The following is a 27626-nucleotide window of genomic DNA, read 5'->3' on the forward strand; positions in this document are numbered from 1 at the left end:
ACTATATTCATCCAACATCTGAGAATAAGAACACGTACCGACAGCCTGAAAGGGTACAGTACCGCCCGACATTGAAAATAGGTACAACATACTTCATTATTTTTGTCAGAACAACACATTTTTTTTGTAAAATAACTCAATTTCAATTAATACATCGAAGCCGGATACCAGTGTGGGAAAGAATGACAATTTATTTATTTAATTGATCACATATGCACTCCCACAAAATAAATCCCTACGTCCAGTTTGGTGAGATCTGTGAAATGAATGAATGTATGGTCGTCTGCTAACCACAGATAGTGAATGTGAATATATAATCATCTTTGAGACGATCCTTTGGCCACCTTTGGTGGAACCAAAGAGATGAAATTTACCAGAGCTTTGAGCGCCTGAAATGTGGCTGACCAATACGGTAGCAAGGTGCTTCCCCCACCTCGACAGAGATGGGAGATGACCTGGAGAACGGCCATGTTTCGGCACTCTGCCGCTGGATCTTGTGCTGTTATGACCTGTTTTAGTTGTGCTCCGTAAACACAAAAGAGTGGAGACATGGTATGCATGTGGAATATTTAAGAGTAGTTTGAAATAATAATTTCTCTATTTCAGGACCTTTTGTGGGGAGAATTAAATGTCAGGCAGGTAATATTAATGGGATTGTAGTAATCTTCGGAAGTGACCAACGGTCACAATGAAACCATGTGTAGCAATAAGTTGAAATACTTATGTGTGCTTAAGTTAAGCTGAATTACTAGCGTGTGTACAATAAGTTGAAATATTTAAGAAATAGCGTGTGTACCATAAGTTGAAATATTTAAGAAATGGCGTGTGCAGGACTTGAAATTAGAGACGAGTACTTCCACGTGGTGAGTACTGTGTGAGTCTCAAACTGTGTATGAGACAAAAGATAAAGAGAAGTACTCGTCCATGGTATCAGTTGAGGACTCGCGTGTGTGATGAATACGTTCTTAATACTACTTTGCGTGATGTGATTCCATGTGACGCTAGATTCAAACTCTGAGAGACAAGCAAGGTGAGTCGGCCGTCTATCCAGCAACGCCACTTGGCTTGCATTGCACAGGAAGACGTGCATATATCTCCAGAGTTCATAGTAGGAAAGTAGAATTACGAAGTGGGGCAGTGTCATGTGAAACTGGGATAAATATTAATTGAAGTGGGAAAGCTGAAAGTGATAGTTGTGACTATTTAGTGTTTTGTATTTCATATTGTAGTGTGATGTATGTCATGTAATTTGGGTATGTGTGATTTGCATGGGAGAGTAGCAAGGTAGTTTCAAAAGATTAGTGGGTTATGCTTGTTCCTTCTGTACTGCTCGGTCTGGAGGATAGTTTCGTGATGATGATTGTGAGAGTCGAAGTGTGAGAAATAAGAATAGATCCACCATCCTATCCAGAAAGTGCACTGTAGCGTTAAATAATTACGAGACCATAATATAGAGATTCACCAATGTAAAGTCATGCCCACTGGGCGGAATTTCTCATGTGTTATTGTTGTAGGTTATAGAATTTGTGTGTTTAGGTTAGAGAATTTATCGGAATAAATAAGATAGTGAAAAGAAAAAGATTGGTGGACTTTTCCATTGAATTGTATGTTGCCATAATGTCCCGAATTTATAATGTGTGTGCCATTCATATTCAGTGCGGTGGCCACGTGTAGACAAAAGCCGTTAAATAAAAAAAGGAAAGAAAATGTGGTATTGCCAGTGCGTAGTGTACAGAGTTCTGTAAATTACTGATAGTCAGATGCGTGTTTCTGTTGCATGTTAATCATACAGGAGGATAATTTGTAACTTAATTGTGAGTACGAGAGTTCATGTTACTCAATAAATAAGAATGAATCCACTCGCTTGGCAGACCACTCATCTTGCCGGCCTGACTGCTTGATGCCATAGTATGAGCAAGGCATGTGGGTGCCTCTCAAGCCAACAAACTTTACACGTAATTTCAAAACTTTACGAAACATTTTCTCGCTGGCTCTCCCCACAAAATAATGGAAAGAGTACAGTTTATCGCTTAGTTCATTTTTGCTGTTCATGCAGTAAAACTTAAACATCACCCACTAGGTTTTAATTTATATCTGCTTTCCTACTAATTCTACTCGCAACACACTTTTCAGGCAGTATCCACCATATACCACTGAATGCACCTGCAAAATTGTGTCACTGTACAAACCATAACTGGGGAGATATGAAGTCACAGACATTGAGATGCGTGAAGTACTGCTTTGTACACTGAAGTGCGAAAGCAACTGGTATAGGCATGCGTATTCAGATACAGACGTATGTAAACAGACAGAACACGGCGCTGTGGTCGGCAACGCCTAAATAAAACAGCAAGTGTCTCGCGCAGCTGTTAGATCTGTTACTGCTGCTACAATGGCAGGTTATCAAGATTGAACGTGCTGTTGTACCCGGCGCACGAGCGAAGGGACATAGCATTCCGCGGTAGCGATGAAGTGGGGATTGTCCCATGCGACCATTTCACTAGTGTACCGCGAATATCAGGAATCCGGTAAAACATCAAATCTCCGACATCGCAGAGGCCGGCAAAAGATCCTGAAAGAACGAGGTCAACGACTGTAGAGAATCGTTCAAGGTGACAGAAGTGCACCCCTTCCGCAAATTGCTGAGGATTTCAGTTCTGTGCCATCAACAAGTGTCAGCGTGCGAACCATTCAGCCAAAGATCAGCGATATGGGCTTTGGGTGCCGAAGACCCACTGGCGTACCCTTGAGGACTGCACGACGCAAAGTTTTACGCCTCGACTAGGCCCATCAGCACCGACATTGGAATGTTGATGACTGGAAACAGGTTGCCCGGACGGACGAGATTGTGTCGGGTGGATGGACGTGTACAGGTATGGAGACAACCCATGAATCCATGGACCCTGCATGTCAGCAAGGGACTGTTCAAGTTCGTGGAGGCTCTGTAATGGTGTGGGACGTGTGCAGTTAGAGTGATATGGGACCCCTCATAAGTCTACAAACGACTCTGACAGTTGACATGTACGTAAGCATCCTATTTGATCACCTGCATCCATCCATTGTGGATTTCGAAGGACTTGGCCAATTACAGCAGGACAATGTGATGTGACACCCCACACGTCCACAATTTCTACAGAATGGCTGCAGGAACACTCTTCTGAGCTTAAACACTTCCGCTGGCCACCAAACTCCCCATACATTAACTTTATTGAGCATATATGGCATGCCTTGCAACGTGCTGTTCAGAAGAGATCTGCACTGGTCATACTCTTAAGGGTTTATGGACAGCCCTACAGGATTCAGTTCCCTCCAGCACTACTTCAGTCATTAGCCGAGTCCATACCACGTCGTGTCGCGGCACTTCTGCGTATTCTCGGGGACCCTACACGATATTAGGTAGGTGCACCAGTCTCTTTGCCTCTTCGATGACCGTCTACAGCATCTTCACTTTTGACATTCACGTCAGTGCTCTCTAATTTATTAAACGTGCGAGCCTTCTTGTAAATGTATTTATGGGCCTCTATGAAACAATATACCTGTTTAATTGAATCGATCCTTATTTATGAAGCACTGTACCATTCCTTCCTGTCCATAATTTTAATCGTGTTTGGCGGCCATTTCTGTGATCAAGCCTGACGCGGAGGCGAATTAATCCTGGAGCAGGGAGAGGATCTGACGTTTCAGGCAACGGTCAAGACAGCGAGCTGGGACTGTGAGGTGCTCCTGTACGTCACGCCATTGGAAGCTGGCAGTCAGGCGTAGCAAACCCACTTCACTCTTATGTTGAAAGCAAGCTTTCGATCGAGCCGAAATAAATACATTATGGACAATAATGAGTGACAGTGGCTATCCACCACACCACGTCAGGGCAACCAAAGTCTTACACCATGAAACAAAAATAGTAGTAAATACGGATGAGAAAAGGACATTGAGGTAACAATAAATCAAATAGGCAGGGAAAGGAAGATATGAGCTTGCTCGGACAACCCTTCTTGGGCCATATTTGCTATTTACATGAGTAACATCAGCAGCCGAATGGTTCAAATGGCTCCAAGCACTACGGAACTTAACATCAGAGGTCATCAGTCCCCTAGACTTAAAACTAGTTAAACCTAACTTACCCAAGGACATCACACACATCCATGTCCGATGCAGGATTCGAACCTGCAACGGTAGCAGAAGAGCAGTTCCGGACTCAAGCGCCTAGAAACGCTCGGCCACAGCGGCCGGCGGGCAGCCGAATGTTCCAGCGCCCAACATCTGGGTACCATATTCCCCTTTATAAGTATATGGGTGAAATTCCTGACCAATAACATGGGGACTTCGTCGAAAAGTTTACACTTCACAGAAATTTGTACTAACTACGCCAACGTTTCATAATACACTCGGTGGGGGCCGAATGTTCCAGCGCCCAACATCTAGGTACCAAATTCCCCTTTATAAGTATATTGGTGAAATTCCTGACCAATTACATGGGGACTTCGTCGAAAAGTTTACATTTCACAGAAATTTGTACTAACTACGCCAACGTTTCATAATACACTCGGTGGGGGCTCGAAACCACACATTCACAATTATCTCGCAAACGGCTTTGCGGAGTGAAGATCACAGGAATGTTTTCGCTTTATTATTGCACATATTCATCAGTGCCAGTTCCCGCTATTAATTATGATACACCCTGTATAAGATATAATAACAGTTAAACAGGCAAGTTAAAGAACTTCATACACATAAATCACAAATGTCACAAACTTGCAATCAGATATTTTATGTATTCGATCGCATATTGAGTCACAATGAAGAAGTCGGATCGGTGAGGAGAGGAAGACCACAAAGGGTATTCTGCTATTATGTGGTAGGTGGTTTGTCTGTTGTCACTACAATAGACTAACTACAATCTGATCCAAATGTCTTTCACCATACATAGAAAAAGGCTGCATATCTGACGTGATATGTTCATATCTTTCTGAGGCTGGTCGGTATTTTCTGACGGAAGTCTGTGATATTACAGCTTAACAGGTTATAAAAAGTTACAAAAAGTTTTCTCTTTTGTATAAATTATTCCATGTTACAGTAGGCAAACATGTATTTGCCAGTGGAAATTAAGTCTTGCATGCCATATAGCAAGAAGAAATAATTAATGTGTGTAGGGCGCTGTGCGTTAATGATCTGTGTAGATGGCGCCAGTAACTAATATGTTCACTGTGCAGCTGATAGCATTTGTAACAGTCATCACTTTCTCATACCAAAATTGTCAGATCACTAACAGAACAGTAAAAGAAGTTAGATGGAAACTAATTTGTTGACAATGTGAAATGTTGTATGTTTTAGAACCACAGTAAATTCGTGTAATATAATCGGATAACGTTACTGTTTATGACTTTCACTATAAAGTAGTATGTTGTCCATACTAGTAGTAACGGCCAAGTAATAAGTATCACTGGAGGTGGGAGCCACAATCACACCTAATTTCGTCGAAAATATTCTAAACGAACACGTACAGTTATTGTAATTCTATAGGAGACATAGTCTTAGTGCAGTCTTAGTTCAGACAGACTGGCAGAGAAGGTTGAGAAGGCCAGTTTTGCTCACAGGGTTTCAACGAACCTCACAGTTTGCAGCATTGTCCCCAGATCTGATCGTGGTCCTTTGGTTCTGAGTCGAGTAGAAGGACTGAATCAGAGCTTTTGGAAATTTTGTGACAAGCTAGGTTTCGACTTCCTGAACTTGTGCCATATGGCTGAGAACTGTAGGGTCCCTCTAAATGGGTCAGGTGTGCACTACACATCAAAAGCTTCTACTCATGTAGGTGTGGGGTGCACACAAGAGTTTCTTAGGTTAGGCGACCCTCCACCAAATCCATTTAAGAATAGCCGTAAGAAATCCAGAAGTGTCAGTGAAAGATTGAAAGAAATGCCTCTCACAAGTGAGAGTATTAAAATCCTAATAGTAAACTGCCGAAGTATTCGCAACAAAGTTCCGAATTTAGAAGCACTCATGAAAAGCAGTGAAGCTCACACAATACTACGTACAGTAAGGTGGTTGAAACCTGAAATTGACAGCATTGAGAATTTTGAGGAATATTTAAGTGTATGTCGAAAGTATAGGCACATGGGAAATGGAGGTGGGGTATTTGTTGCAGTAGACAAGAAACTCAGATCCACTGAGGTGGAAATTGAAGTGATATTGCTTGGTCAACACACAGTATGAGGAGTAGGCATAAAATGATAATTGGATTCTTCTATCGCCCACCAAACTCATCTCCTGATGAAACCGAAAACTTCAGAGAAAACCTCAGTTCATTTTCACATAAGTTCTCCAATTACATCAACGGTGGAGATTTTAATCACCCAATAATTAATTGGGAAAATTACAGTTTTGTTATTGGTGGGCACGATGAGACATCCTGTGAAATTTCACTAAATGCCTTCTCTGAAATCTACATACAACAGATAGTTAGGACCACACTCACGATGGAAATGTATTGGATCTAATGGCAACAAATAGACCTAACCTCTTTGAGGATGTCCACATCAAAAACGATATCAGTCACTATGATGCGGTTGTTGCAACGATGGTTACCAAAGTACAAAAGTCAACTCAAAGGAGCAGAAAGATATGTATGTTGAGTAAACTAGATCAAAAATCAGTAGTGTCATATCTCACCGAGGAACTTGAAACATTCAGCACGTCAGGAGCATGTACAGGAATTCTGGCTCAAGTTTAAGAGAATAGTTGACCACGCACAGGCTAGATATGTACCCAGTAGAACAGTTCATAATAAGAGGGAACCTCCATGGTGTATAGTTACTGTAAACGAACTGCTAAAGAAACAAAGATTATTGCATAACAGGTGTAAAACAAAGCGTAGGGCTATAGATAGGGAGAGGCTGAATGAAACGCGTTTGGCCGTCAAAAGAACAATACGTGACGCCTTCAATGACAACCATAGCAGAATATTGTCAAGTGATGTTTCACAGAACCGAAAGAAATTTTGTTGGTATGTAAAGGCTGTTTAGTGGCACCAAGTTAGTTTCTATTCCCTAGTGAATGAGACACGAACTGAAACTGAGGGTAGCAGACCAAAAGCTGAAATGCATAGCATCGTTTTCAGATGTTCCTTTACAAAGGAAAAACCAGAGTCCGCAGCTCGTGGTCGTGCGGTAGCGTTCTCGCTTCCCGCGCCCGGGTTCCCGGGTTCGATTCCCGGCGGGGTCAGGGATTTTCTCTGCCTCGTGATGACTGGGTGTTGTGTGATGTCCTTAGGTTAGTTAGGTTTAAGTAGTTCTAAGTTCTAGGGGACTGATGACCATAGATGTTAAGTCCCATAGTGCTCTGAGCCATTTTTTTTTTGAAAAACCAGAAGAACAGCCCCCTTTAACCCTCCTACAAAACCTAAGAAACTACAGTGGCTACAATTGTTTTCCCACAGAAGAAAGGGACATTTGAGCTATGACACTTGTTGCAAACAAGCGAAATACCCTTTAGAATCTCTGTTCATAGCTTTAGGTCAAGTGCATTCCAGATATCAAAATCAAATTGTTAGGATCTTTATACAAATTCACGAATTTTTGAACGGAATGTGTTTGTACTAGGTATGTAATGAGCTAATGACATAAGATATTTACAGGGCTTTACAGGCAACACTTACTCTATGCGAAAGTCATTCGACTTAGGAGGCAACTTTATATAAACTCTTTATATAAACTCTTTATATAAACTCTTTTCTGCACATCGCAGTGCTCCTGTCGTGAATATCGTATTACATTTCCCTTCCATCGCTTTTGCGACCAGAGAGATCAACGATCACCGCTGTCTGGGAGTACAGAGTTACCGGTGGCGAGTGACTGGCGCCTCGGACGTACCACGGACAGCCTGTCGGCCACGGCGATGGCGCCAGAGGCTTCCCCGGAAGAGGCGAGCGTGGGCAGGTCGGCGGTGCGCAGCGTGGCGTCGTCGTCGTCGGAGGCGGCGGTCTCGAGCAGGTCGTGGTCGTGGCGGCAGACGACGGCCAGGTCGCGCTGCAGCTGCGTCAGCACGCGCGCCAGCTGCGGCGCCTCCAGCCGCTGCGGCGGCAGCTGCTGCGCCGCCTCCAGAGGCGGGCCGCCCTGCGCCACGGCCTCCGCCGCCGCGAGCGCGCGCTGCAGCTGCTGCACCGGCGCGGCCAGCGCGTGCAGCGCCTCCGCCGCCTCCGCAGGACTGCCGCCGCCAGCGCCTTCCAGCACCACCTGCTCTGCCGCCGCCACCGCCTCCAGCAGATCGTGCACCGGGCGCGCAACCTGTGCCGTTACAGCAGATCAGTACATAGAAATGAACTCGGCAAAGCAAACTGAGCACCTAGTTAGGATCACAGCCTGGAAAGGAGGCTACCAGCAATTACTTACTTACTTAATTCCTTTGGCCCCTATGGGGGCATAGGGCATCCAGGAGAACTCGCCATCCGTCTCTGTCTTTGGCCATTTGCCTCAGTTCTGCCCAGGTCTTGCCAACTCTTTTTGCTTCCCCTTCCACTGTCCTCTTCCATGTGCCCCTTGGTCTTCCTCTCTTCCTTCTTCCCTGGGGATTCCATTCCAATGCTTTTTTCTCGATGGCTCCATCTGGTTTTCTCAAGGTGTGCCCCAACCAGCTCCACTTTCTCTCTCGTATCTGGTCTTCTATAGGTATCTGGTTTGTTATTCGCCAGAGCTACTCATTACATATTTTTTCTGGCCACCAGACATTCATGATGCGTCGAAGACATCTATTTGTGAAGCTTTGTAACTGGGTTGTTATCTTTTTATCCATTTTCCAGCTTTCACTGGCATACAGAAGGACGGCCTTCACATTTGTATTAAAAATACGGATTTTTGTTTTGTATGTGATATTTCTATTTTTCCTTATTGGATACAATTGTATGAAGGCAGCATTTGCCTTTTTAATGCGGTTTTTCACGTCATCTCCAGCTCCACCATCTTCCGCCACTATACTACCCAGATACAGGAATGAGTTGACAGTCTCCACTCGCTGCTCACCTATTAACAGGGGCATCTCCATGTTACCTGAATTTACTCTCATTTCCTTTGTTTTGCCTGTATTTATCTTGAGGCCAGCAGTCTCTGCTTCTTCTTTCAGCAAGCTTAATTTAGCTTGCATATCAGTCAGCCTTGGAGCTAATAAAACTATGTCGTCCGCAAAATCCAAATCCTCCAGACGTTCGTGGATCCCCCACTGGATTCCTCGTCTCCTGCCTGCTGTGACTCTTCTCATAACAGAGTCTAGAATGAGTAGAAAAAGTGTTGGTGACAAAATGCAACCCTGCCGGACTCCAGTTGTTACTTTTATGGGCTCTGTCATATTTCCCTTGTGGAGTATGCAGCATTCGTAGCCATCATATAGATCTTTTATGATGTTTAAGATCTTCTGTGGTATGCCATACTTCCGTAACACCTGCCAGAGTACTTTATGTTTCACGGAATCGAAGGCCTTTTGAAAATCAATGAATGCCAGGTACATGGTTGCTTGGAATTCTTTGCTTTGCTCTAAGATGATCCTAAGAGTGTTAATAAGATCAACACAGCTGCGTTGTGCCCTAAAACCGGCCTGTTCTTTACGCAGTCGCTTTTCAAGGAATTCTTTAATTCTGTTTAAAATAATTCTGGTGAGGACCTTACTGGGCACTGACAACAATGTAATACCACGCCAGTTGTTACAGTCTGACAAATTTCCCTTTTTTGGGAGCTTTACCACCAAGCCATTTTTCCACTCCTTTGGAGATTTCTCTTCAAGCCAAATATGCTTCAGCAAAGGATGGAGCATTTTAACAGTACTTTCAGTATCGGCTTTTAAGAGCTCCGGTGCTATGTTGTCTAGGCCTGGAGCCTTTGTATTTTTTAGTGTTTTCAAGGCAATCCTAATTTCTTCCATTGTGGGGCACTGCAAATTTATATTTTGGTCTTCTTCGACTTCCTCTGGAACATCTCGTACTTGTTTCTCTTGGTTGTCTTCACAATTTAACAGTTCCCTGAAGTGCTCCTCCCATCTCTGTAGCTGTGTCTGTTGAGTTGTAAGCATCACACCATTCTTGTTCTTAACTGGTCCTTCATGTCTGAAGTTCTTCATTGATAACCGTTTGGTAATGTTGTAGAGGTCTTTCATATTTCCTTGTCTACCAGCAATGAACACTGCAGTATTCTTGCAAGAGGAGCACCGCCACATGCATAGAAAGCCCAGTTAAGTAGAGGTTTACTTAGAACAATAATACAATCTAAGACACACACACACACAGAGAGAGAGAGAGAGAGAGAGAGAGAGAGAGAGAGAGAGAGAGAGAGGGAGGGAGCGGGGGGAGGGGGGGGGGAGAAACGACGCACCACGAAGGAATTACCCAAATGAGACGGAAATCTGTAGATTTGATGTACAAGTACAGGCAAATAAATGAGTACAATTTCAGAAACATTTGGATGATTTATTCACGAGAATGAACTTCACAAGTTGAGCAAGTCAATAACGTGTTGGCCCACCTCTGGCTCTTATGCATACATTTACTTGGCTTTACATTGATTGAGTTTTTGGATGTCATTCTGAGGGATAATGTGCCGAATTCTGTCCGACTGGCGCATTACATCATCAAAATCCCGAGCTGGTTGGTGCGACCTGCCCACAATGATCCAAACGTTCTTAGCTGAGATCAGGCGCAGGGTTTGGTAAGAACTAAGACCACCAGTAGAAAGTCTCCCTGTGTGTGAGCAGCGATTATCTTGCTGACATGTAGGCCCACTGTGACTAGCAATGAAGGAGAGCAAAATGGAGCGTAGAATATTGTCGACATACCGTTGTCCAGTAAGGGTGCCACAGATGACGACGAAAGTGGTCGTCCTATGGAAAGAAATAACACCCCAGATCATCACTCCAGGTTGTCAAGCACACAGCCAGCGACCATAAGGTTGGTACGCCACTGCTGACTGGGGCATCCCCAGACACATCTTCGCTGGTCATGAGAGCTCATTTCGAAGTGGGACTCATCACTGGAGACAGTTCTACCCCAGTCAATGAGTTTCCAGGCAGAAGACGTGTCTGGAGACGCCCTGGAAGGTGTTGGGATACCAACCTGACTATCGCCCACCATATGTCCCAACAATAAGGAGTGATGGTTCGGGATTCCATTTATATCCATAACAGGACAGCTTTGTTTGTCTTCTACATCATCCTCACAACACAGCGCGACTTGTTTAAACTATTCACAGCTGCAAAGTCAACAATTAAGACTGCACAAGTCCGCATTTCGACCACTGAACTGGTAAACACACACCACCAACTGTTCAGACACCACCTCCATATGGCTGCTAGCAATTTCCGCCGACAATCTTCACAAGAAACCAAAAGAGGAATACTGTTTAAAGTCAACTAGGGTAAATTCGTTCAAAAACACCACGCTCGGATTTGCATAGAACCAAAGGAAATTTATTGGTTTCAGTTAAACTTCACCAAGTCTGCGTCATTCGTTGAACACCTCCAACTAGCTTTTGGCTCCGTAATCTGACATAAGACCACTTCCTACCGAACATGTGCACTTTCATTAAAATGTTAAACTCGCCTAGAAACAGGACGAACCACCTGGGCACACGAATGCAGAATGCACATGTGATTCTTGTCACCTCTCTGTGTTTGAAAAGTAGCTTTGTGAAGGATAGCTATCTCCAGACTTCATAAAATGAACACATTAATAAATAAGCTTCACTCCAGAGGATACACTACTTCGGTTCCTATACGTTCCAGACCACCTCACGACATTGTTTTAACATTCAGACCTTTCTGTGGATCAGGCTCCATAGCAAAATGTACGCACTTTCATTATCCAGCTCCTGCTACAGCTAATAAGACATAACAGGTGCTGCTTCCTGCCAGAAACTTAAAAACTTTATTTCCACCAAGTGCTGGAAAATGCTAACTATTTTGAAAAAATTGTTTGCCCTTAAGCCAGCGACCAAAGGCTTTCAGCACAAGAAGTCACCCTCATTCTGTCAACTGCCGTGCCAAAGAGGCCAGAGGATTGGATAGAGGTGCAGGGAACGCTCTTGCCCTTGGCGTGGGAAACTGCCCCTAAAGGAGGAAGAATGAGCAATGATCAACCGCATGAGGATGCAGTAGGCAACGAAAATCAATGCGTAAAAGACACTTAATGTGTGTCCACAGGACATGTGGCTGTAATTGAAAAACTATCATGATGACGTTTCCATTGGCAAAAGATTCCGGACTAGTCCCACGTTTGGATCTTTGGGAGAGGACAGCCAATGTGGAGATGACCATGACAAAAAATTGAATAACCAACGAAAGGACAAAGTTCTACAGTGGGGCCGTGGAATGTCATAAGTTTGAACGTGAAAGGGAAGCTAGAAAACCTGGAAAGGGAAATGCTAAGGCTCAGACTACATATCGTAGGGGTCAATGAAGTGAAATGGAAGGAAGACGAGGATTTCTGGTCAAACGAGTATAGGAATATCAGCAGCATAAAATGGTATAATGGGAGTAGGATTCGTTATGAATAGGAAGGTAGGACAGAGAGTGAGTTACTGTGAATAGCTCAGTGACAGGATTGTTCTCATCAGAATCGGCAGCAGACCAACAACGACAACAATAGTTCAGTTTTACATGCTGACGTCGTAGGCAGAGCAACGTGAGAAAGAGAGAGTATATGAAGATACTGAACGGATAATTCAGTACGTAAAGGGATATGAAAATCTAATACTCATGGGAGATTGGGATGCCGTTGTAAGGGAGGGAGTAGAAGAAAGGATTACGGGAGAATATGGGCTTGGTAGTAGAAACGAGAGAGGAAAGTGACTAGTTGGGTTCTGCAATAAACATCAGTTAGTAATACCGAATGCTCTGTTCAAGTATCACAAGAGGAGGAGGTATACTCGGAAGAGGGTGGGAATAAGGAAAGATCTCAGATAGATTACATCGTGGCCTGGCAGAGATTCCGAAATCAGATATTGGATTGTAAGGTATAGCCAGAAGCAGATATCGACTCAGATCACAATCTAGTAATGATGAGGAGTAGGCTGATGTTTAACAGAGTAGTCAGGAAGAATCAGTGCGCAAAGAAGTGGAATACGGAAGTTGTAAGGAATGAAGAGATACACTTGAAGTTCTCTGAGCCTACAGATACTCCGATGAGGATTATGCAGCTTAGCTGAAGAAGAACTGATATCTCTAAACAGGGCAATCACAGAAGCTGGAACGAAAATCGTAAGTAAAAATAAGGTAACTGCGAAAAATTGTGGGTAATAGGAGAAATACTTCAGTTGATCGATGATAGAAGGAAGTACAAAAACTTTCAGGAAAATTCAGAAACACGGAAATACAACTCAGACAGGAACGAAATAAAGAGGAAATGCAAGGAAGCTAAGCAAAATGGCTGCATCAAAAATGTGAAGAAATCGGAAAATAAATGATTGTCGGAAGGACGTATTCAGCATATAAAAAAATCAAACTTAACTTCGGTGAAATTAAAAGCAACGGCAGTAACATCAAGAGTTCAACGGGAATTCCACTGTCAAATGCAGTGGAGAGAGCGGATAGGCGGAAAGATTACACTGACGGCCTCTATGAGAGGGAATATTAGTCTGATGACGCGATAGAAGAAGAAACGGGAGCCAACACAGAAGAACTAGGGGATCCAGTATTATAACGAAAATTTAAAAAAGATCAAATAAGGCAAAACGGATAGAAATATTTCATCAGTTTCTAAAATCATTGGTGGAAGTACCGACAAACGGCTATTCACGTTGGGTGAGCAGAACGTATGAGACTGGCGATATACTATAAGACTCTAGGAAAAACATCATCCACACAATTCGGAAGACAGAATGAGCCAATAATTGCAGAACTATCGCATAACCATCTTGACAGCTCATGCATTCATGTCCATATAGAGCAGGTTGGAAAAGAAAACTGAGGGTGTGTTTTGTGATGATAAGTTTGGCTTTAGGAAAGGTAAATGCACCAGGAAGGAAGTTCTGATGGATAATGGAAGCAAAACTGAAAAAAAATCGAGACACGTTCGATAGTGTAAAATGGTGCAACATGTTCGAAATTCTGGGAAAAATACGAGTAAACTGCAGGGAAATAGGGTAATATACAATATGTACAACAAGAAAGAGCAAACAGTTAGACTGGAAGATCAAGAACAGACAGATTAAAGAGGCTGTAAAACAGGGATGAAGACTTTCTCACTTACTGTACAATCTACATATCGGAGAAGCAAAATAAAAGAAAGGTTTAATAGGGTGATTAAAATTCATTGTGAGATGATATCATTGATAAGGCTCGCTAATGACATTGCTATCCTGAGTGAAAGTGAAGAAGAATTGCAGGATGTGTTGAATGGAGTGAACAGTCTAATGAGTACAGAATAATGATTGAGAGTAAATCGAAGCAAGACGAGAGTAGTGACCAGTAGCAGAAATGAGAACAAGGAGAAACTTAACATTAAAATTGCGGATCACGAAATAGAGGAAGTTAGGGAATTATGCTAACTAGGCAGCAGAATAACCTATGGCGGACGAAGCGAGAAGGACATACAGAGCAGACTAGCACTGATGAAAAAGGCATTTCTGCCCCATAGAAGACTGCTAGTATCAAACATAGTTCTTAACTTGAGGAAGAAGTTTCTGAGACTGTAAGTTTGAGCACAGCATTGTATGGTAGTGGGATATGGACTGTGGGAAAACCAGAACGGAAAAAAAATTGAAGCCTTTAAGAAGTGGTGCTACAGATGAATGTTGAAAATTAGGTGGACAAATAGCGCAGGAAATAAGGAGGTTCTCCACAGAATCGGTGAGGAAAGGAATATATGGAAAATACTGACAAAAAGAAGGAAAGGATGACAGCTCGTCTGTTAAGGAATCAGGGGATAACTTCAACAGTACAAGAGAGGGCTGTAGAGGGTAAAAACTGTGCAGGAAGACAGAGCTTGGAATATGTCTAGCACATATTTGAGGCTGTAGGGCGCAGTTGTTACTATGAGGTGAAAAGGTTGGCACAGGAGAAGGATTCGTGGTGGGTCACATCAAACCAATCAGAAGACTGATGACACAAAAAAAGCTTGACTAGTAATTCATTTAGGAGGATTAGATAAAGACCAGCTCATCATCTCCAAGTTCAACAAAACGCCCTTCTCTGGCAACTGGAAACTGCCTCTGACTTCCACAGTATGTTTAACTGCCAAATTAGTAACTTTCTTTTCTTTTTTCATATACAATGATACTTCTCATTCGTGAAATAGGAGTGTTCTGTATCTGTTGGGTGTAGGTGACTGTAATGGTTGTGTGTACCTGTGAAATAGCAGAGCTGTGCGTCTGTTGAGTGTAGGTGACTCTAATGGTTGTGTTTAGTGTGGTTACATGTTTGTGTTGTCTCGGAATGAGGTCAGGGACTGGATGGAAGCCAATGTCGGCACATACCATGCTCTCCACGAATAACACGGACGAATCACCTTCAACAGTGCCACATGCCCTCACTTCGTGAGATACTGAGGATAGGTATGGAATTTCGTCCGGAATATTAGTGCAATATCTGGTGATCAGGGCATTAATGCTGTCACCTCTCCTCCCACTGCTGGCCAAATACTGGCGGTGAGATTTCCTTCCACCACTTCCACGCAGTCATGCATCAGTAACCTTGCCTACAGAAGCATTAGGTTGGTGCATAAGTTCACAGCGTTTCCCGTAAGATTAAAAGACACAACAGATACGCACAACAGAGACAGAAGTCATCAATAACATATTCTCCTTCACTATTTGAAACAGTCAGTCAGCGCTGGGGTATTTTTTCGACTCAGCGGCTATTGAAATCACGTAGTTCTGAGGAGTAAAAAACTCGCCGAGCCATGTTTGTAGTGCATTTTCATATGGAAAGGAAGTTCCTTGAAAGTTGTTCGATAGAGAGCGGAGAAGGTGAAAATCTGAGGGCGCAAGTTGAGGTACAGTGTTTTCTGTCAGTCTGGCAGTTGGTGGGCGGGTGTTATCGTGCAGTAGCACCATCTTCCTGGTCATTGTTGTTGGTCTGCTTCTGCGTGACGTCGCAATTGTTGACAATAAATGTCAGCAGTGATGGTTGCATCTTAGGGAAGAAATTCATAGTACACCACACCGTTGCTATTCTTCAAGATGCATAACATTATCATTTGGGGGTGTGCAGTTGTATGGGGATTTCCTGGTTTATTTGGATTCACAAATCCTTTATTTTCCTTACGTTAGCATAAAGACACCACTTCTCGTCACCAGTAACGATACGGAATTGGAATGGTCGGTGTGCTCATTAGCCAACTGATGACGAGCCAGCAGAGATGCATATATGGCCACCCGCTGATTTTTGTGATTTTGGCTTAGAGCATGTGGTTCTAATACACCCGATTTCTCGACCTTCCCCACTGCATGCATATGTCGGACGAAGGAGGAATGTCCATCACATTTGCCAGTTCTCGAATATACTGACGTGGATCGTTGTGGATTAATGCCTTCAAAGGATCTTCATTAAACCACGAAAGTCTTCCTGAAGACTGAGAGTCACTAATGTCAAGACAATTCTCCTTAAAATGAGAAAACCCATTTCTTGCCGTGCTCTGTCCAATGGCGTTGTCTCCAAACAAGGTGAAAATTTCTCTGCCTCCCTCTGCTGCCGTCACCCCTCTTCCGGAATGAAACAGAAGACTATACCGGACGTCCAAATTTCTCCAATTGGCACTCGATTTCCTAGCGTCCACAGCTCCTTTCGCTATCTCCAAACGACATCATCATCAGTGTTCTGCCAAAAGGCAGGTTTTCACATGGTAGTTCTCCAGGCTGTCTGGTCATCTGCCTCTTCAGGTCTGCATAATATCCTCTTCTCTTTATGATGTCTATCATCTTGTATCTCCTTATTCCTCTGTCTTCCCCCACAAACCAATCCTTCCAGAGCATCTTTTTCCTTCCTCTTACAACCTTCAGCAGACTTCTTCTCTCACCAACCCTTTCCAATACTCATTACTCACTCTTTCCATCCAGCTTATTCTCTCCATTCTCCTCCACATCCGCATCTCAAATGCTTCTAACCTTTTTTCATCCTCTCGTCTCAGCGTCCATGTTTCTCTGCCCCATATAGTGCCACACTCCAGACAAAACATTTGCCAAGCCTTTTCCTTAGACCTTTATCTGATTTTCCACATAAAAGTCTCCTCTTTCTGTTGAATGTCTCCTTCGGTACTGAAATTCGAGTTTTCACCTCCTGGTGACATCTCAAGTCTTCAGTTATTGTGCTTCCAAGATATTTAAATGCACTTACTTGGCTAATGGTAGATTGTCCTATTTTAATATTGGACAGACTGCATCTTGTACTGATGACCATACTCTGTTTTTGCTGTGTTTATTTGCATCCCATATTCCACACAAGCTTCATTCAGATCTTTCAGCATGTTATTCACTGTCCGCTCACTTTCTACTACTAATACCATGTCATCAGTAAATCTTATACATTCTATTCTCTTTTCACCAATACATATTCCTCTTTTCCCATCTAAGCCTTTAGCAATAATCTCTTCAAGGTATGCGTTAAACAACAGCAGGGAAAGGCAACAACCTTGTCTAGCACTTCGTCCAATGCTGCTTCCTTCTGACATTTCATTTCCAATTCTTATCCTTACTTTCTAGTGTAAACATAGATTTCTTTCCAATCTACTCCTTCCCTCTTCAAAATATCCATCAGCTTGTACCACTGAACTCTGTCAAAAGCCTTTTCTAAATCTATAGGAACAGCAAAGATTTCTCTACCTTTTTCCATATATCTTTCCCCTATAGTTATTAACAGACCAGTAGCATCTCTTGTTCCTTCTCCTCTTTTAAATCCGAACTGCTCCTCTGCAATCCCTCTATCCAGCTTGCCATATAGCCTCCTATTCAACACTCTCAGCAAGACTTGAGGTGCGTGAGAAATTAGACTGATGGTCCAACGCTCTTCACATATTTTAGTGTTTCTCTTTTTCTCTACTGGTATCATAACTATTGCAAGGAAGTCCTCAGGCCATACCCCTTTGTCATATGTCTCGTTACAGAAGTAGACTATTTCTTTCCTTGCCTTGTTTCCCAGACTCTTCAACAGTTCTGCTGGCAAGTCATCAATTCCACATGCCTTCCTGTTCTTCATCTCCTTCAGCGCCTTTTCTACTTCTGCTTCCAAGATGGTGAATCCCTTTCCATCTTCCGGCACATATTGCTCCTCTTCAACCTTAATTTCGCTTTGCGTTTCATCCCCCTTGTACAGACATTCAATATATTCTTGCCATCTGTTCAAAACCTTCAGTGGTTCTTCTGCTAGAGTACCATCAGCTCTTCCTATTTCCATGTTAGTTCTCTTTCTTTTACGTTCAAAAACTATCTCACTAGCCAGTCTATACATCATTTCATATTTTCCCTCTTTCTCCATTTTCTCTATTTCATCGCAAACGACAGAATGACAATATGTAAAATTAAGTAAGAACAGTGGACTACAAATAAAAAATGCCAGTCGATAAATAACAGCATAACAACCAGAACACTACCGTGCAAAAGAAAAAAAAAACGCTATGAAAGTATGCACCAACATAACAATTAGCCACTGCAAAGTGATATGCTAGACAACAGCAGTTGCATACTTACCGCAAATAAGGCGTCAGCTGGTGTCGGTTCCGGCCGGTGGACCGCCTGCTCCAGCGGCAGCTGCTGCTCGACGACGGCCAGCCCTTGCCTGAGCTCGCGCAGCGGCTGTGCCAGAGCCTCCAGCAGCGGCGCCGCAGGGACTGCCTCTCCGGCCTCCTCCAGCGTCGTCTGCAGCACGACGGCGGCGAGCGCGCGGTGCAGCTCCTCCGCCGGACGGGCCAGCGTCTGCAGCTGGGACGCGCTCGCCTGCTCGGCCATGGCCACCTCCCCGCCCTCCAGCACCACCTGCTGTTCCGCAACTGCCGTCTCTTTCGCCAGCTCCGACGCCGGCATCGCCAGGGTCTCGAGCTTGGACAGGCTGGCCTCGTCTGCCAGGGACTTGTCCCTACCTTCGAGAACGACCTGCTGCTCTGCAACGGCCACCGCCTTGAGCTCTTCCTTTAGCGACTCGGCAGTCGTCTTCAGCTGGCTCAAGCTCGGCTCTTCCGACAGTGACGCTTCTCTCTGTTCCAGGACTTGCTGCTGTTCTGCTACAGCGGTGGCTCTCGTCGGCTCTTGAGAGGCCACTGCGAAGGTCTCCGGTTCAGCCTCCGTTCTTTCCCCCACTGCCGACTCTTTAAAGGTTTCCATTACCTCGTGTTGAGTAGCTACAGCAGCCTGTTTCAGCGATTCCTGGGCAGATGCAGCTTGCTTTTTCAGCTCAGAGAGACCTCCAGCTTCGGAGAACGACTCGTCCCTCGCCTCGAGAACCGTCTCTTGCTGTGCTGTAGCTAACATTTTCTGAGCTTCTGTTGTAGGACTTGCGGCCGTTTTAAGCTTAGATATGTCACTTTCCTCAGAAATACTTTGGCCGGCAGCCTCTAGCACAGTCGGTTCGTCTGCAGTTGCGATTTCCTGATGCACTTCGTGAGCAGACTTCGCCACTGTTTTCAGCTGCGAGAGACTCTCTGCTTCTGACGTAATGTGTCCTGCTGTCTCTAGAGCCACTGGCTGCTCAGACGAGACGGCGCCTTCCCGTAACTCCACACCGGGCGCAACTACTTCTTTCAAACGAGACACGCTCTCTTTGTCAGAAAGAGACTGCTCTCTGGCTTCGAGTGCCACTTGCTGTTCAGCTACCGCAATTCCCTTTTGAGCTTCTGACAATTCCAACGCCTCTGTTCGCAGTTGTGAAACACTCTCCTGATCAGACAGTGACTGCTCTCTCCCTTCTAAGATTATTTCCTCTCGAGTGGTTGCTACACCTTTTGGCTGCTCTTCTGTGGAAACAGCCGCAGTTTTCAGTTCTGATGCACCGAGCTGCTCAGCAATAGATGCGTCCCTCGCTTCTAAAGCAGTTTGCTGCAGCACTCCAGCGACATGGCGGCTGGGTTCATCGGACACAGAAGCCAAGGTTTCCATCTGCGAGACATTTGTGCCATCAGAGATAGATTCGTCTTTCGCTTCCAAGATAACGTGTTCCTGTACTGTGGCAACGGCTTTCAGAGGTTCTTCGGCGGATTTAGCGGTCTCCTTCAGCTTGGCGACGTCAGCAGTTCCTGAAAGCGAGGTGCCTTTCGCTTCTAATGCAGTCTGTTGTTCGACAGCCACTGCAGCCGTGTGTGTTTCTTTGAGGAGTGTCGCTTGAGCCTTGAGAGCAGAAATGTCTTCCTTTCCAGAGAGAGAAACCTCTTTTCCTTCCATGACTAGCTGCTGTTCTGTTGTTGCCAGTGCTAGTCTCTTTTCTTCAGCTGGAGTTGCTAACGTCTTCAGCGCTGACACACCCTCCTTTTCGGACAGTGACGCGTCCCTCGCCTCCAGAACGTCTGCCTGCTGCTTGGAAGCTACCTGCCTGAGAGGCTCTTCTGTCGACACCACCTCAGTCTTTAGGTCGGACATGTCGGTCGCGTCTGAGATGGAAACGTCCTTGGCCTCCATCAGGACCTGCTGCTGCACCGTCGCCACAGCGAGCTGCAGCTCCCTCAGAGGCTGCGCCACCTCCTTCAGCAGGGCAAGGCCCTCGGCCGCAGACACTCGTCCGGCGGCCTCCAGTGCCGCCTGCTGCTCCACCGTCGCTATGCCGCGCTGCACCTCTCGCAAGGGCTGGGCCAGCGTCTCCAGCACGGATGCTGAGGTCCTGTCTGCTGCCAGCGAGTCTCCCTTAGCCTCCAGCGCCACCTGCTGCTGGACTTGCGCCACGTTCCTCTCCAGCTCGCGCAGCGGCTCTGCGAACGTCTGGAGCAACGAGACCACGTCGCTGGCGCTGGACAGCGTCGCCTCTGGAGCCTCCAGCAGTTGCTGGAGCTCGGCCTGCGCTAGGCCGCGGCTCACCTCCTCCAGGGGCCGGGCCAGCACTGCCACCGCTGCCGGCTTCTGAGATAGGGCCTCTGCTCGCTCTCCGAGCACAACCTGCCAAAAGAAGCAGTGGTCTACATACACTGGCTTACCACAGAGTGTGTGTTTATTACTATTAACTATTGAGACACAGTGCTTATGACAAGTTTTAACAAGATATTGATCATGTGCTGAAACTTTATTGATATTGTTAATCTGCTTACACTTCAGCAACAGCAGGATGTATTAAATATTATCACATAACATTTACTCAAATGAAACTATGTGGCTCCAGAGACCTTTTGATGCCTCAGACATCTATGACGTATATTGGCAGACTGAAGGAAATAATTAAAATATGTATCAAGACCAGACTCGAACCCGAGTCTCCTGCTCACTAGGCAGATGCACTAACACTATGCCTCTGTTTCAGGTAGGATCCCTCGGTTCGTTCGATGCTGAGGTGCTATTCCAGTACAGTTGGAGAGCTTCAGCAACGCAGTTCGGGCTTAACGAGAATATCAAGTGGGCTGAGGCTTGAAAGGGAATTTGGGTTGAGGAGGGAGGCCTGCTAGGATAGTCTGTGCAGTTGTGCAAAGCCACTGTCCCAGGGTGACGTAGTGGTTAGTCCATCTACCTAGTGAACAGGTGATCCTGGTTCAAATCCTAAATTTTAATTCCTCATTTCGGACTGCACATACATAACATAATGATTAATTATCGAGACCCTTGGGTTTTTCCACAATGAAATGCAAACGTCACCCACCCACCCACCCACCCACCCACACCCGCACACACACACACATACACACACACACACACACACACACACACACACACAAAGAGCAAAAAAAAAAAAAGGAATGCAGAGGACATCAATATTTATTTGGATAAAAAACTCAGACTAAAATTATTAGGACACTCATGTGGTTGCAACTGACAGCTCGAAAAAAAGTGTACATAACTAATTTGTAATCACAATTAACCGCCTGACAGAGGGTTCATCGAACCACCTTCATGCTTATCTAGCATCTTTGGTTGAAGATTGGTGTACATTCACAGCTCTCGTAAATATAAGTGTTAAATTGAGTAATAACAATTAATTAAGGCAATATTTCATCATAAATAAGCAAATTAATATACATTGTAAGCCACCAATTGAAGATTGGTGGCTTACAATATATATTTCGTTGCGTATTTTCTGGAAAAGGAAAACATTTTTTAGGCGCGAATTTTGGACTACGATTTGTTTACGTTGTGGTATACTGTAAGTTATGTGATTATTTTAATACAATAACGTTTACGTTGCTTGTGTATTCTTATACGCCATCGATTTGATTCTCAAGTAAGCAGCCGAAGTGAAAAGTTCCGAAATAAGTGAAAAGTTTATGTAGCACAGGCTCAGTTCTTTGCTTACTTTTTCATTCGTCATGTAAACAATACATGTTAAATCGTTTTTGTTTCTCCAGAAGTTTTGAATTATTATCCGAATTTTAGGCCTGAACTTTCTATGAAATTTAATATATTAGTTGAGTAGCCCACGAAGTTATTCTTGTTTTAACTTAGTCAAAAGCTAAAATTTGTTTACCATGAGTGAGAAGTGTATGACTTGCCGTAGGATTGTCAGTTATGGGGTGTGGTGTGAGGGTTGCTTAGTTTCTTTCATGTGGATGACTGAAGCAGCGTGGGAATTGGGGAAATAAACAAGGCTGCTTGGTTGTGTAGGATTTGCTGTAGAGATAGGAAGATAGTGGAACAGGAGGGGAAGATTGTTGCCCTTCAGGTGGAACTAGATAAAGCGAAACAAGATCTGGAAAGGTTAAGGGGGGAGAAGGGAAAAAGAGACTTGGGAAGTGACAACAACTTATAGAAGAAATAAGGAATATGACGTTCTCAGACAGTGTGGTTGTGAATGTGGAAAACAAGTTTGATCGGTTCTCACAGTTGGAAACTGATGAGCCACAAGTGGATGCAGGAGTAGACAGGACACAACAAACATTCAGTAAGTGTTTGAAAAGCAAGAAGTCACAAAAAAGACAAGAAGAAAGTTTTGTTTTTAGGTAGTTCACATGGTAGAGGTGTTGGCAAGCTTTTCAGGATGAACTAGGGTCAAGTTATCAGGTCACAAGTTTTTTTAAACCTAGTGCAAGTGTGAGTCAGGTGGTAGAGGATATAGGTTCACTTTGCAAAAACTTCGCCAAGGAAGACACCGTGATAATAGTGGGTGGGGCAGGCAACAGCATAGGTAGGAACCCTAATTATTCAACTGAGAGTGACCTGGTAAAGATAGCTTCAGCAGCAAGACTTACTGGTGTAGGGCTTGTGTCTGTCTGAGGCGACACGGCCGGCCTCATTTAAAACCTTCTGGTAGGAAAGTTAATTTAGAGGTAGAACTGCTGCTTGGATCAGGTATGGGGTCTCATATCAGTGTGGTTCCTGTTAACTCTATCAGCAGGTGGAATTACACTACACATGGCCTTCACATCAAGACGAAAGTGAAGGGAAAATTGTCCAGGCTAATAGCAAATAACTTAAGGAGGGGACACTGTCACAAGTGGTAAAGTACTAATGGTTACAAGTGACAGATCAGATTTTTTAGGGTATGGAGGGCAGAAACAAAAGATGTTCAGAGACAGGATGAAAGTGATATTCACATTGAGTAAACAGGCAGCCAGAAAGTAAATTTTAATGCATACAATTCAAGCAGACAGCCTCTGATTAAAACTTGATATACTAAAAAATTGACAGGAAAATTAGGTTCAGCTAGTGCACAAAATCAGTTACCCTTATTATTGCATCAGAATATCTGAGGACTAAGCGGTAAGCTTAATGAGTTGCTTATCTGTGTTAAAGAATTAGAGTTGAGCAAAGAGTTGATATAATCTGCCTCTCTGAACATCATGTGACCACTGGTACAGATATGTTACATGTTACAGGATACAGTTAGCTTCTTACTTCTGTAGAGAAAATAAGGAGAAAGGAGGAGTTGCTACATTTGTCAGAAACTGTTTTGATTTCAAGAATACTGATATTAATCAATTTTGCTCAGAGTAGTACTTAGAAACTTGTGCAACAGAAGTAGTATTTCATAATATGTCCTTTATTATCGTAGGTATATACAGATCACCTTCAGGAATTTTTAAGCTCTTCATAAAAAATGTTGAAGCTCTGCTGTACCATCTCATGGTAAAAAGCAAGGAAATGGTGGTTTCTGGTGATTTTAATGAGGATTTATTGCAAAGCTCTGACAGTGAACAATAATTATAGTCAGTAACACTATCATTCAATTTAGTTCCTACTGTGAACTTTGCAACTACGATATGTAAATGCTCTGAGACTGCTACTGATAATATCTTTGTAGACAAATGTAGGAAAAAAAGTCATATCACAAAACCAATAGTAAATGTGCTCTATGATCATGACATGCAGCTTCTTGTGTAAAATGTTAAAACTTGTCAGGATAGATAAAATCTATTAAATCTGAGTACAGGAGGGTAATAAATAAGATAAAAATTGAGAAATTCATGAAATTGCTCAAAGACATGATCTGGATGGATGTTTACAACACTTCTGACTCAAATGGAAAATACAAAGCATTCATTAATGAAGTTACCTCTTTTGAAAACTGTTTTTCCCTAAAGGCAATGCAGATCACACAGAGCTCTAAAAATAAACTGTGGGTTACACAAGGAATAAAGATATCACGTGGGACAAAAAGGAGACTGTATCTACTATCTAGGAACAGCTCTGACGTTAGAATTGTAATGCATTACAAAGAATACTGCAAAATATTGAACCAAGTAATCCAGAAATCGAAGCAGCTTTATTATGAGCAAAAGATAATTACATCAGGAAACACTGTACAGGATATAGTGAAGGCAGACAGGTGGAGCCAAAAAGGAAGAGGAACACATAGGTCTAAAAATAAATGAGATTGGTAACAAATGCATGTAGTGTTGCAAACTTCTTAAACAAGTACTTCATTTCTGTTACTGACAGCTTGGGGTTATCAGGTTTGGTAAACAGTGCAATGGAGTATCTAAGACCAGTCTTTAAAAATAACTACAGTGAAATTGAAATGACACTCTCCCAAAGAAATCCTTAAAATGTAAGTATTACAGTGGGTATGAAAACATATCAACAAAGTTAATCAAAGAGTGCACATGTGAGTTGAGTTCTCTCTTAAGTTATTTGTGTAATCAGTCTCTTATCAGTGGAACATTTCCAGACTGGCTACAATATGCTGAAGTTAAGGCTCTGTAAAAGAAGGAGGATAAAGAGATACCACCAAACTATTGACCAATTTCACTTTTCCCAGCTTTTTCAAAAATATTTGAAAAGGTTGTGTTCAAGTGTATCCTTAAGCATCTGACTGAAAATAATATATTGTCCAAGTCACAGTTTGGATCTCTTCAGGGTTCTGATATAGAGAAAGCTATTTGCACTTACAGTGAGAATGTACACCAATTCATTAGATAATAAATTAGAGGCTACTGGAATTTTCTGTGACCTGTCAAAAGCCTTTGACTGTGTGAACCATAGTACTCTCTTAAGTAAATTAGAATATTATGGTGTCGTTGGCAATGCTGTGAAATGATTAGAGTCTTATCCATCTAACAGGAAACAAGGGGTGTCATTGCAAAATACCTGTGCAATAAGCAGTTGGTCTTCATCTAACTGAGGATTAATTATGTGTGGTGTTCATCAAGGTTCCATCTTGGGTCGATTGCTTTTTCTTGTGTCCATTAATGACCTCTCGTCTGTTACATTGCCAGATGCTAAGTTTGTTTTGTTTGCAGATGATACAAACATTGCAATAAGTAGCAGGTCAAGTGCAAATTTGGAAACAGATGCTAATCAAATTTTCACTGACATTAGTAAATGGGTTAAAGATAATTGATTGTCATTAAACTTTGAGAAGACCCACTATATGCAGTTCAGAACCTGTAAGAGATTTCCTTCCAGCATGTGTATAACATATGAAGATATGCAGATTGAAGATGCTGACTGTTAAATTTCTGGGATTACAACTTGATAATAAATTCAGTTGGGGAGGGCATACCACAGAATTGCTTAAGTGCCTAAACAAGTCTGTATTTGCAGTGAGAATGATGTCAGATGTAGGAGATATAAAAAAAACTTTCATACTTTACTTACTTTCATTCTATTATGTCATATGGGATCATATTCTGGGGCAACTCATTAAACCAAGCAAAAGTTTTTAGGGTGCAAAAGCAAGTGATAGGATCACTTGTGGTGTAAATTCAAGAACAGCATGTATAAACATGTTCAAGGAATTTTGTATTCTAACCACTACTTCTCAGTATATTTATTCCTCATAGAAATTTGTTGCAAGTAATATATCTCTATTTCCAACAAATAGATCAATACACAGTAGCAATACTAGGAATAAGAACCATCTACATAGAGACCTAAAATCACTTGACTGGTCCAAAAAGGGGTCCAATATTCAGGAACACACATTTTCAATAAATTACCAGCAACCATTAAAACTTGGTTTCAGATAACGCACGGTTTAAACAGAGTTTGAAAGACTTTTTGATAGGCAACTCCTTCTACTCTATAGATGAGTATCTTAACAGAGACTGTTAAGCCAACTTAAGTAAAAATGTCTATTAGAGTTCAGTTTTGACAGCATCTGGTCACAACAGTCAAGATTTCGTATTTTGTTTATGATAAATTTATTAATAATGCGTAACAATGTTTCATTCTGACAGCATAATACTTCTGTATATATTAGCTATTCCAGTTTACCGCCTTTTAATCACCTATTTCGACAATCTCCTGACAAATGATCAAGGTAGTAAATATTATATTGAAATGTTTTATGTTTTTATGTTATATTTTCCGACATGTTCCACACACACGAGAATCATCTTATTTTATGGGTCTATGGAACGAAAACTTATCTAATCTAATCTCAACTGTTCCGCTCTCGAACAGCACGCGGGAAAAACGAATATTTAAATATCTCGTGCGAGCTCTGATTTCTCTATTTTATCATAATGATCATTTCTCTCCATGTAGTTGGGTGCCGACAAAATAATTTCATACATTGAGGAAAAAGTTGGTGACTGAAATTTCATGAGAAGATCCCGCTGCAAGGAAAAACGTCCTTGTGGTTTTAAATGATTGCCACCGCAATTCGCGCATCATACCTACAGCACTGGTATACATCGAAATTTCCCAGCACGTGACCGAAACGTGGTGGTAGAAGAGTCAAAGCAAAACGGCTCAGCCCTTCGGTTGAACCGCTTTCGGCAGCAGCAGCGGCAGTGCTGGAGCTGTATCTGGCTCAGTACTCAGACAGCTAGAGGTGTCATCTGGATTGGCCTGACCAGGGTGCATTATTTCTGCTGCTACCGAAATCCAGGTACCGCACGATATTTCAGGACTGTAGACATGTACTTGTAAACAAACAAATAATTTTTTTTCAGATCATAATTAAAAATTTATGACTATCTCTCGTATTGGCGTTTTCACGAATCTAACCAGCAAGACTTAATTAAAAAAGTTATGGGACGTTGTGACACACGAAGTTAAAGCTGCCACTATAAAACAGATCACAGTAACAAAAGGCGAATTAAAAGACTTGAACTGAATGCAAAATGAAATGCATCGAGTATTAAATACTGTAAAGTA

At 43.0% G+C, this 27626-nt stretch overlaps 1 protein-coding gene across 1 annotated transcript in view; it reads right to left on the bottom strand.

Moving 5' to 3' along the window:
* Positions 1 to 27626, bottom strand: part of LOC126188350 (titin homolog) — a 1721077-nt gene that overhangs the window by 1141593 nt on the left and 551858 nt on the right. Inside the window, exons 22-23 of the mRNA XM_049929949.1 lie at positions 18651 to 21038; positions 7866 to 8279 (exon numbers count right to left, since the gene is read on the bottom strand). Of these exons, the coding sequence (XP_049785906.1) occupies positions 7866 to 8279; positions 18651 to 21038 (2802 nt within the window). The remainder of the gene's footprint in view (positions 1 to 7865; positions 8280 to 18650; positions 21039 to 27626) is intronic.

Source organism: Schistocerca cancellata, chromosome 5 (genome assembly GCF_023864275.1).
Source record: "Schistocerca cancellata isolate TAMUIC-IGC-003103 chromosome 5, iqSchCanc2.1, whole genome shotgun sequence".
NCBI lineage: Eukaryota > Metazoa > Arthropoda > Insecta > Orthoptera > Acrididae > Schistocerca > Schistocerca cancellata.